This window comes from Prionailurus viverrinus, chromosome B3 (genome assembly GCF_022837055.1).
Source record: "Prionailurus viverrinus isolate Anna chromosome B3, UM_Priviv_1.0, whole genome shotgun sequence".
Lineage (NCBI taxonomy): Eukaryota > Metazoa > Chordata > Mammalia > Carnivora > Felidae > Prionailurus > Prionailurus viverrinus.
Window position 1 is genome coordinate 108,791,451 of NC_062566.1, and position 12,828 is coordinate 108,804,278.

The window sequence follows — 12,828 nt, forward strand, 5'->3', positions numbered from 1 at the left end:
TAATTTCCCAGTTTATTTGATCATTATTCATTTAGATTTAGCTATATATATAGTTTTATAAATGTGTTTATATATGTATTTCAAAAATGCTTCTTACCCTCCTTGTCTTCCCCTATCTTGAGATTTGTGATCTGATCCATTTTTTTTTCATTTAGAGTCATTATTCCAAAACATTACTGGTTGATTTATTATCTGAATCTTTGCATTTTCACAAATATGATTCTTCTATCCTTATAGGTCAATGGTGTCTGACTGGGTATAGGATTTAGAGCTTGCAGGCCTTTTTTCTCAGAGTATATTTATGGTAATCTATGGTTTTGCAGTTTGGGTATTGTAGGTAAGAAGTCCAAAGCTAATATTATTTTCCTTTGTTAATAACCCCCATGTTTCTGTCTGACAGCTGGTAAGATTTTCTGTTTTATCCTTGAAGTTACAAAATTGTACCAAGACATTCTTAGGTTTATATTTTTTGGCAATCTTGTCTTGAACTCAGTACATTTTTTTAAATTTCCAAGACCTTTTCAAATAAATGAAATTTTCTTCCTTCATTGGTTCCTTTTTTTCTTTTGGAATTCCTATTGGTAATCTACAGTCTCTTGCTCTGTCTTCCAATTTTCTTATTATTTCCTGCACTGACTTCCCTCCCTTTGTATTTCTGTACATTCCTTTGAGGTTTTTCTGCCACTTGGGCTTTCAGGCCACTGACAGAGTTTGCACCAGGCACTATCTCCACCTTCATCTACTAAATTTTAAAATTTGAAAATCATGTTTTCCATTCCAAAACATCCTTTTCATGTTGTAAGTCTATCTCCATTAGTGCTTTGTTTGTTGTTATTGCTGCTAAAATTATTTATTTCCCCCAGCAGCTTTACTTCAGTAGCATCTGTCCTAAATATTGTGCTTATCCTACCACCCTCCAGATGCTGGCCTCTTAGATTGCTGGTATTTTCCTTTGCCTACTGAGAGTTTTATTTATTCTCAGCCTGCAGGAGGCTGCTAGGGTAGTGTGGCCACTAGGTGAACATGGTTGTAGTGGAAAAAAGGATCATAAGTGGTAAAAGGCACAGAAATCACAGCTCATGAATTGCCGAGCACCAGTGGCAAGCTGCCAGTGTTCTAGTGAAATGCAAAAAGAAAGAGAGAGAGAAAGGAAGGAAAGAATGATACCTTTGTGCTTAAACTATATTCCACTTAGCTTCAAGTAATTTAAATCAATGAATGTTAGAAATAGAAAGAATGTGGTCGAAATGTTCTTATTTTACAGGTAAGGATAATGAAACCCCAAAAAGTGATGTTTGTTTTTCAGAGTCATCTTAATTAGCAGTAGAGACAAAACTGGGTTCTAGACCTTCAATTAATAGTTCTATTTTCTGTCACATAGTACTTCATTTTTTAGCTTTTTGTTCTAAATCAGCTCTCTTGTAGAATGCTTTTATATAATATTGGTACTCTAAGAGAACAGTGGGTAGTTACTTAATAGTTCAAGCGAAAATGGATAGAAAGTGCTAGTAAATCCAGACTAATGCTGGTATTAGATTTATCTTCAAAGAAATTATTATTAATCACCATTCAAATCTAATTAAAACTGCAGTTGTTAATGAAGAAATAAATGATATCACAATATTCCTTTAAGATGTGCTGCACTTTGAGAAAAGGTACTGGTATATACCTAGGAAACATAATCTGCTTAATCCAGTATCCCCTCCAGTAGCAATGCTGAGAAGATAGTTCAAATTTTAAAAGTACAAATTGTTGGGTTTTTATCATCTCTATTTAACATATACAAATAAGATTTATATATTTAGGTTAGAATAATAAACAGTTTTTATCTGAAGGCACACTGTATATAACAAAATATCTTTCACTATGTGAATATTACTGTAGTTTAAAAGAACAGTAGAATGAACATAGGGTAACCTTGAACCTTTCACCACCTCTGTGAACCCCAGGGCCCTCTCTCCCTGTGCCTACTCATAGAATGATGAAATTAACACATAGCTGTGAAAATGCCTAGTTCTTTTTTTTTTTTTAAGTTTATTTATTTTTGAGAGAGAGTGTGTGTGCACAGGAGGGGCAGAGAGTGAAAGAGAGAGAGAGACAGTGGGAGACAGAGGATCCAAAGTGGGCTCTGCACTGACAGTAGAGAGCCCAATGCGGGACTGAAACCCACAAACCATGAGATCGTGACCTGAGGTGAAGTCAGATGTTTAACCTAATGAGCCACCCAGGCACCCAAAAGCGCATAGTTCTTTTACAACATACATGTTATTGTCATTACTTTTATTTCTTAAATATCAAATTATCTAATATGTACAAAGTAATGTCATATGAAAAACACATGTGAGATATATACAGTCATATTAAAGGATCAGATTATAATGTTTTAGTTTTACTCTCCCATCTTTCAGAAAATTATATACCATGCTCTTTCTAACACAACTGAGAAAATCATGAATTGTTTTTATTCTACTGTAATATCCACAATTATAATACTTGTTACCTATTCCTTTTATCATTCAGATAATTGCCTACTCTTAGAAAGCAAATCTGTTTTTATTTCTTAAAAGTAAAAAGGTGACAGAGAGGGAATGTGAAATAAATGAAAAATATCAGCATTTGTCAAATCTGAGAGATGAATACATGGGTGTTATGCTATTATCTTATGTTGGAAATATGTTGTCATTTAAAATATAATATGAGAGGCGCCTGGGTGGCTCGGTCAGTCAAGCATCCAGCTCTTGATTTCAGCTCAGGTCATGATCCCAGGGTCATGGGAGCAAGTCCCACATCAGGCTCTGTGCTGAGCATGGAGCCTGCTTGAGATTCTCTCTCAAAGTAAGTTAATTAACTAATTAATTAATTTAACAGTATATATCATAAAAAAGAGAGCAAATGTCTGACTTGTAAACAAGCCCATAAAGTCATGTTTAGTCAAAATCTTGCTTAGTTTCCATCTAAATATAGGATTAAGAATCACATTTATTTCATTCCCCAGAATTATACTAACATGTCCCCACATGTACTTTTCTAGTCAGCATAGGCAGATTCTCACTTTTTTGCCTAAACATCCTCTATTTGGTGCTTTTGCACAAGGGCCCATTCTCATGAGAATTTTCCTCATATGACATTTCATACTCCTGAAAAAACTGGACAGTCAGTCTGGTTAGTCAGTAGGATGGAATAAACACATAATGAGGATCCAGAGGTTTTAGTTCTAGCTGTGCCGCTTATTGCTGTCTACTCTACCTTTAAAACACTACTTTGCTCTGAATATTACTTTCCTTTTCTGTAGAATGGGCATGATAATACCTGTCCAATCCACCTCACAGACTGATTGTGAAGTAATAAGTGGAGTTACAGTATACAACATAAATGAAGTCATAGATCCTCTGTTTTCCTACATTTGTACTTGTCCCTCTAGTAAGCTGTGATCTCTTACTAGATCCCAGGCACAGAAGTATGCAACAGAAAGTAGAGTCAAAGAAAGGGGCAGAAGGAGAAAGAGAAGAGAAAGACCCAAAGAATGCACCCAGCTGTGATACTGAACACAATAACCCGACCCCCCCCCCCCGCCCCCGCAAAGGCCTTTCCAACCTTAAGATTCACAGGAATACACGAGCAGCAGAGTAGAAAGCAACATTGACAATATTCTTTGAAACATAATAAATTATGGTAAGGACTTGGCATAAAATCCCTCTTAGTTTATTTCTGAAAATTAGAAATTTTCATGTGGAGAGTTGATGACTCTGCAGTTTTATAAAATAGGGGGAAAAAATCTCCCCCAGATAATATAAAAACAATGATTAAGAAAAAATTCACTGAAAAGTGTTTTTATTTGCATCATCAGCTGGCCTATCCCAGGACCTTTATCCACATACAAAGATTAATCCATGAAGATGTGCATGTCACTGCTGCTTTGTTTCCAAGGACTTTACTATAATCCTCTAGAGCTGACATGCTATAAATTACGTATTATAAAATTGGTGAAATTGGCTAATATCTCTTTATATTAACACAAAATTGTATTTTGTTGATGATATTCATTGTCCATTCACCAGAACCACATTCTACATCAACCTGTGTTTATATTCTTTCCATTTACTCCTTTTTCCTACCATTTGACTCACCCTAATGATAAAGGGTCCGAGAGCTCTAGGCATGCAATAATCAGGAACCCAACATGTGCATATCTTATAGTATTTTAACACAACTAGATAAGTTCCTATCTTTTTCCCTAACACAAAATGAAAAAGATTGATGAAAAACCTGTACAAAATACTTAATTCAAAAATACTTTAGGGGCACCTGGGTGGCCCTGGGTGGTCAGTTAAGCATCTGAATTCGGCTCAGGTCATGATCTCGCAGTTCATGAGTTTAAGCCCCACATCAGACTGTCTCTTGTCAGTGCAGCCCACCTTGGATACTCTGTCTCCCTCTCTGTCTGCCCATTCCCTGTTCACACTCTCTTTCTCTCTCAAAAATAAATGAACATTTAAAATAATACTTTAAATACATCCATTATTGAATATAATTCTTCCAAGAGGTTTGCCCAATGTGTTTAACTTTGAAAGGGATTTTTTAAAGTTTTTTAAGTGTTTTACACATAGATCCTAACTTTATTAAATACCTGGGTACCTTTTTGGCTGCATAAGTAATTAAGTGGATGATTTTAAAGAGTCCTATGTTTGTCGTTTGAACCTCATGTGAGCCATTTTTCAAACTTCTATTTTTGTGTTTTCTCCTTGGGAGCTTGCTTCCCAAAGCCAAACAACCCCCAGTACCTTCATTGACAGGCCAGTGCTTGAAGAGGAGAATTTTATCCAGATCCAGTAAGAGAACATTAGATGAAACTATTTAGGCCAGAACCAGGCCTGACTTGCTATTGAGCCATTTAGACTTTTCACATGTAGTTCTGAATGTATCTGAGGCCCAAACTATGATTTTCTTCTGTTTTAGTCATGAATATTCTCCTATACTGTCAAACATGCTAAAGTTGAACTCTGCCAGATTGTTAGGTGTGTTTATATGATAAGCTTCTGTCAGTAGTGCAGCAATAATAACAACAACTAACCTTTCTTTTAAAACTTAGTTTGGACTGCATACTATTCCATAAACTGTTTTGTATGTATTATGTCACTTAATCCTCATAACAACCCTATACTATCTCTACTTTGTAGAAGGAAAGCTGAAGCACAGAGAAGTTAGGCAACTTGTCCAAGGTTCTCCATCTAACAGGTAGTAGCCCCAGGATTTAAACTCAGGCATCTGACTTTAGAGCGTACTCTTGATCTCTGTGCTATACCACCTCCCAGTTGGCTTATCTCTTATAGAGCCTTAGAGAACTGAAGGTAGCCTCTCAGATGAATCTCAAGCTCCTCTCCTTACCTCTGTCACCCCTGGAAAAAGAGTGAAATGATGTTCTAGTTACAAATCTTCTACTTCTCTTCCGCCCCCTTTACCTCCTTCTCTTTCCCTCCCTCCCCCATCAAATAGTGCATTAAGGTAAAGGGACATGAAAAAACTTCACTACCAAAAGAAATTTGGGGAAATATATGCTATCTCACAGAGCTACCATTTGATTTCAAGTTAACAAAAAAACATGAGGCTAGCTTAAGCAAAGGAGGGGTTTATGGAGCAAAGGAAACAATCAACAAAACTAAAAGGCAACCAACGGAATGGGAAAAGATATTTGCAAATGACATACCAGACAAAGGGCTAGTACCCAAAATCTATAAAGAACTCACCAAACTCCACACCTGAAAAACAAATAATCCAGTGAAGAAATGGGCAGAAAACATGAATAGACACTTCTCTAAAGAAGACATCCAGATGGCCAACAGGCACATGAAAAGATGCTCAACATCGCTCCTCATCAGGGAAATACAAATCAAAACCACATTCAGATATCACCTCACGCCAGTCAGAGTGGCCAAAATGAACAAATCAGGAGACTAGAGATGCTGGAAAGGATGTGGAGATACGGGAACCCTCTTGCACTATTGGTGGGAATGCAAACTGGTGCGGCCACTCTGGAAAACAGTGTGGAGGTTCCTCAAAAAATTAAAAATAGACCTACCCTATGACCCAGCAGTAGCACTGCTAAGAATTTACCCAAGGGATACAGGAATACTGATGCATAGGGGCACTTGTACCCCAATGTTTATAGCAGCACTCTCAACAATAGCCAAATTATGGAAAGAGCTTAAATGTCCATCAACTGATGAATGGATAAAGAAATTGTGGTTTATATACACAATGGAGTACTACGTGGCAATGAGAAAGAACGAAATATGGCCCTTTGTAGCAACGTGGATGGAACTGGAGAGTATGATGCTAAGTGAAATAAGTCATACAGAGAAAGACAGATACCATATGTTTTCTCTCCTGTGTGGATCCTGAGAAACTTAACAGAAACCCATGGGGGAGGGGAAAGAAAAAAAGAAAAAAAAAGAGGTTAGAGTGGGAGAGAGAGCCAAAACATAAGAGACTCTAAAAAAACTGAGAACAAACTGAGGGTTGATGGGGGGTGGGAGGGAGGGAGGGTAGGTGATGGGCATTGAAGAGGGCATCTTTTGGGATGAGCACTGGGTGTTGTATGGAAACTAATTTGACAATAAATTTCATATAATAAAAAAAAGGAGGGGTTTATGTGAAAATGTAAGGCTATCTCATGGAACCCAGGAGCAAAATAGGCCTCAACTAGAACTAGAACTAGAAAAGCAGAAGCTAGGATTGCTCCCTTTTTCGATGTGCATGTTGAATGTCCAGGGGAGAGAAAGAGAACATCCCCTCTGCACAGGTAAGAAGTTCTCAGAAAACAAGGGTATTGCTAGACAGATATTCCTCAAAAGCCTCCCTTCCTGCACTCTGTCATTTAAAGAGGAATGCAAGTGCAGTGCATTATAGTTTCAGATAGTAACTAGATAGTTCTTTTTAGCTCACCCTTGCCTTCCTATCTGCCCATAAGCCCTCATGCCTGGCACTTTGTTTTATTTCTTGCTTCATCAATCTCAAAGTATGCCTTTGTAACCCTTCTAACATCCAGAGGATAGACTCTTGATTTTGCTCCGCCTCTTCTTCCCAGGCCTTTGACCTGTGCAAGCAATGGTCCTGTATATTTGTCTTTTCAGTTGACTATCAGGAATCTGCCTAGTTTCAATTCCTGATGTTCATCCTGTCCTTTTACCCTCTCAGAATATTTCATACAGTCTCTGCCTTCCTAGTTTTTTCTCCTACCCTTTTTTCCCCAATAAATACCTACTGCCTCTTCATATTTCTAGGGAACCCCCCACCACCACCCTTTTCTTGTTAGATGAAGTCCCAATTCTTGAGTTTAAGGGCCCTCCAAAATACTATCCTATCCCAGTCATTCTACATCCTTCCCTTCCCTTCCCTTCCCTTCCCTTCCCTTCCCTTCCCTTCCCTTCCTTGTAGTTGTCAAGGCTAGAAACTTGGGTTCAGCCCTGACCTCTCCTTCTTCCCCCTCTCCCGTATCCAATACTAAGTTCTAAATATCTCTGGAGTATATCATTTCTCTCAGTCTCCATCACAACCTGCTCCCCAAGCTGACACCCCATGTCCTGATCACTGCAGAAGCCTCCTGACTGCCCTTGCCCATGCTAGTTCCCCCAGACTCCTACAGAATTCAGTTTCTAAATCTCAAACCTGCTTATGTCATTGTCCTATTTAATATGTTAAAGATGTTCCATTGTGCAGAGGATAAAGGTAAATTTCTCGTGGTCAACAGGCCCTTCATAGTCTGACTCTGATGGTTTATTTGATATGTCAACTTGACAGGGCCATCAGGTGCCCAGACATTTGGCCAAACATTATTCTAGGTGTGCCTGTGAGGGTGTTTCTGGGTGAGACCAACATTTGAATCAGTAACTAAGGCAGGTTGCCCTTTCTGATGTTGCTAGGTCTCATCCAATCAACTGAAGACCTGAATAGAAGAAAGACTGAGTAAGAGGGAAATCCTCCTGCCCAATTGTCTGAGCTGAGACCCTGGTCTTTCCTGCTTTCAGACTCAAATGGAAAATAGACTTACATGACTGTTCTAGACAGTTTATTTTCTCCATATTAATCCCCAGTGAGGCTGCATTGCAGGCTGATATTCTTTTTTATAAAGCCTTTTCTCATTCCTTCCACCTGTAAACATCCAGCCCATTTCTCAAGGTCTAACTAACTTAAGTCATATCCTCTCTAAAGAGTCTTGTGTGACCTCTCCAATATCTAGGGTCACGCACTGTCCTGATTTGCCTGGGATTTCCTAGGACATGTGACTTTCAGTACTAAATCTGGGATTATCCTAGGCAAACTGAGATGGTTAGACAGCCTACCAACACCTCAATGTCTCTTCCTTGTTAGAACAAAAAGTCCTGTGAAATTATCAGTAGCCACTATTTCTGCACTTATGATGTCCTTTCTCTGCAGTAAGACTTAGGCTCCTATTGGACAGAGACCTTTTTGATTGCCACTTCATACATAGTATAATGCTATACCTATGTTAATGCCTACCCAGTGAATAAAGTGGTTTAGTTTTAAGTTGGCACTCATATGTAAAATCTTGTCCTTATGATTAACTTATTTGTCTTTATTTCTTTCCAGCCCAGATGACTTACTCAATGCCTTGAATGAGGGTATCAGTCGTGCTGATGTCATCATCACATCAGGGGGTGTATCCATGGGGGAAAAGGTATGAAAAAATGGGATTCATGAAAATTTATCTGCTGTAATGTCCTTGCATATGGTTTATTAACTAAAGTCTGGTACATATCTGTTACCCATAACCAGACCTGCACAAATCTGGAAATCCCTAGGGCTTCAGAAATTTCTGGGCATTCTAAAAGGGATGCAGTATGGGTAGATCAGGAGCAACTTGGAGAATCCCACAGCATGCAAAAATGGTTCCAATGTTCCCCTGTAGATTTCTGTTTCTTTGCTTGCTCAACTTTGCTATAACATTAGGACTTCCTTTATACATGATATTTAACCCCAAGATAAAGCTCCAAGATCCTGTCCTCCCCTGCCACATATTCCAAACCTGATAACCCTTAGCTTCCCAGAGGGAAGAAAGACAGAATTAGGCATTCCATTGCCCCTTTTGACAAATAATAAGGTTCATAATCATAATAAATGAAGGAAATAAAATGCAAACATATATATATAAGCATATATAGGATTTTATAAGACTAAGTATATTTGCATAAAATATATGCTTAGTCTTTTAAAAATCCTAATTCCAGTGTCCCAGTATCATTAAATTTATATATCTTAATGAAATGTGTTGGTTCATGATGATTATTGGGACTACTGAATAATGTTATAAAAGCAAAATATACTTTACTACAGTAACCAACCTGATGTCTTGGCTCAAAAATATTTCAGAACACAAAATGTTTTTACTGACCTATAATCCCTTTCCATCTTTTATTTTTTCATATTAATGACTAAACTGAAAAATTATAAGAATATTGTCAGAATGGCAGTTTTTACTAAAATTCAGATTTTCCAAGAGCATAATTAATTTTTGGCTAGATCTTATATATATGATTGTTCTTGGTCTCTGCCCTCTCTAGCTATAAAACTGCCTAAATGTATAACCTTACTCTTTAGCAGAATTCAGTTGTGTGAGTAGAGAATGTCTACCTTTCATTCACAACTAGTTTTAGAGTGTTTACAAACAGCCCTTAAGTGGCCAAAAACCATAGAAGAAAAATAGAGGATCTCAGTCTAAGACAACCATCTCAGATTACATCCAAGAATGAAAGTGTTGAATTGTGGGTAGGTATTCTCCTTATAGCAGACAGATGACTAGGTTAGTCTTAGCATCTCACAGAAGTCCTTAGCCCCAGGTGGAGCAAATTGCTGCAGACCTCTTTTGAGATCACAAAGGCCAGGGCTGAAGTCTGCATTGTCATAGAGCTATAAGAAATAATTTTCAGCCTGTCTGTTTTCATTACCATCAAACTCCCTGTGGTAACACAAGAGCAAACCCTGAAGTTAAGAGTACTTAATGTTAGGGCACCTGGGTGTCTCAGTCGGTTAAGTGTCCAACTTTGGCAGGTCATGGTCTCATGGTTTGTGAGGTAGAGCCCCGCATCGTGCTCTGTGCTGACAGCTCAGAGCTTGGAGCCTACTTTGCATTCTGTGTCCCTCTCTCTCTTTCTGCCCCAGCCCTGCTTGTGCTCTCTCTTTTTCTTTCAAAAATGAATAAACATTAAAAACAAAAATTTTTTAAAAGAGTACTTAATGTTAAATTTGTTTCCAGGGAGTATTTCATGTATAATTTATCTTGGTTGCAAATGAGCTTAATTATAGAACAATACCTGTTTGACAAACCTGAAGTTTGTCTTCTCCAATATTTCTGAAAGCAACTAGCTTATAACATACATAGGTTTGGCAACTGTGACTCAACTCTGGTAAGGACAGAACACTTCTCAACCTTAACCTTCTTTATTAGTGCTCACAAATATGTGATTTTTCCTAGGGACTTAAAAATAAAGAAGCAATATAGTAAAGCACATTGGTTTTATTTATTTTACTATCTGTATGGTAAAATACTTACACTAAACCTTTAGTTTACTAGGGAGGAGATTTTAGGAACTAGGCATCCCGTAGTATTCCATGGGAGCTAATAATTGTCCTTTCTTCTTCCTTGAGTGGGAATGAGACAAAAAAGGAACTGGGAAGAAAGACATAAAGCCTAAGTTCTGCAGACTCCTGCCAACTTTCTAGTTGACAAAAAAGAATTTCAGTTGTACTCAGTGGCAGGAGGAAAGAAAAGCATAAGAAACAGAACATCTGCTTCAGCCCAAGGGCTAAGCCTGAAAACCAGTCGCTGAAAAGGCAGGGAGGTCAAGGAAGGATCCAAAAAGCATTATGTAACAAGCATGAATCTTGTGTGCAGAAACTCAGGTATGCAAGAAATTTATTTACTTGATTCAACTTAAATCCTACTATGAGCACCTATGCTACAGAACAGGCAAGAAATTTTTTGAAGCCATTATGGAACTCACCCACTCCAAGGATTATGCCAAGAAACTGTAAAGGGCTTAAGAGGCCAACAGCAGATCGGGAAGACACATGTGGTCACCAGTCTGCACCGGATACACCTAGAGCATCTCTCTAGTGCCATTAGGTCTCAGTTATTTGCTCCTTTGGGACTTGCTAGATACACCGGGATGATGGGGAGGCTGGGAGCCTTAGGGCAAGGGGAAGGAGCTCCTAATGCTTGTGAGACCCACAGACCTCAATCCTCTTCTCAGCCAAGAAAAAATGGCTCTTCCACAGTTGCTTCCCTCAAAATCTTTTCCTATTTCCACCTCCCTCTGCCCCCAAGTGTTTACTTTTGTAAAATACTGACAATTTCAAGTACATAGTATCTGCTTTTTGCTATGAAAACTAAAGAATTATATGCATTACTATGCAGAGTACTATACAGTCAGTTAAGCCTCCAACTCTTGGTTTTGGCTCACATCATGATCTCACAGTTCATGAGATTGAGCCTGTGTCAGGCTCCACACTGTCAGCACAGAGCCTGCTTGGGATTCTCTTTCCCTCACTTTCTGCCTCTCCCCCATACTTGCTGTCTCTTTCTCTCTCACTCAAAATAAATAAACATTTTTAAAAGAATGATTACATTTCTATAAATTTTTCACAACCTACAGGATTATAAAATAGCTCAAAGACAATGAAAGGCACAGATAACCAAGGAGGATACACTACACTGGACACCCAGTAATTTTTTTTTTTGTCTATTTGAAAGTCTCTTAATTTTTTCCTGACAGTGTCTCCCTCCTATCTCATATGATCAAAATAATCATAAAGATCATTATTGATCACCAAAAAAGGCTGGTCTCAAAGGCTTGCCCTGATTATTTAACAGCAAAAGTGTTCATTAACCATATAGGCCTTCTTGACTTTGTTTTGCAAATCTAGAGCCATACAGCAATAGACTATTAAAATTAATCAGTATTCCAAACAAATAAATACAATAAAATTTCACTTATTGTTTATTTCAGTCCTGTGTCATTCTTGTTCTGCTATATTTGGGTTAGCAGTCCGCTTTCATGAAGCCATCTGCTTCTATTCTAAAGAGTCCTGGGACTCCTGACAGAGTCTACTGGTACTATATAAAAGTTATCTCAGCTGTATCACCTCAGGTGCCTGTACCCAAGAGACTATTCTTTGAAGTGTCAGTAGTTCAAATTACCTATCCATGGTCCTTTTCCCTAGTGCTCTGAATCTTTGTTGTGGGTACAAAAAAAGCAGAGCCTTTAAGCAAGCATTAGAGTAAAACAGAAACTTTCCAAAGATGACAGACACTTTATGGCTGTACTTAATTTGTTGCTGTAACTAATAATTTCAGAATAGAAGATAAGTAAAATTCTCCATTGAGATACAGTATGTAACTATTTCATAAAAGTTTTTATGTGTTCCCGCTGAGAATGCAAACATATATGGGCAGTAAGGCATTGCCAAATCTCTACACAATTTCTAAACTATTTATATGAACTTCCACATATATGGATCTAACCTTGGGCACACTGAGCATGTCTTCTCAGATATGACAGCAACTCCCTACCCATGAACCTCTTACAATGGTAACATATCGAAGAAACCTAAATCTTTCTAACATATCTTTTTATAAGATGAAAGAAGAAATCTTTGTGATTTTCTAGGGACCCTCTAGGAAATTTCAAAGACAGTTTTAGACGTAAAAGATATTCTGAAATTTTTACCTTTTACTAAATTTAGATCTGATCTTTAGAAGGCAAAATCAAAAGAGCTGTCAAAAAAGAATTGAGTCCTCAATTAAGATAGGAT

At 37.9% G+C, this 12,828-nt stretch overlaps 1 protein-coding gene across 6 annotated transcripts in view; it reads left to right on the forward strand.

Annotated features, from left to right (window-relative positions):
- GPHN (gephyrin) overlaps positions 1 to 12,828 on the forward strand; it is a 623,769-nt gene that overhangs the window by 581,732 nt on the left and 29,209 nt on the right. For all 6 annotated transcript variants that reach the window (XM_047863515.1, XM_047863519.1, XM_047863517.1 and 3 more), the window contains one exon: positions 8,608 to 8,695. In XM_047863515.1, the coding sequence (XP_047719471.1) occupies positions 8,608 to 8,695 (88 nt within the window). The remainder of the gene's footprint in view (positions 1 to 8,607; positions 8,696 to 12,828) is intronic.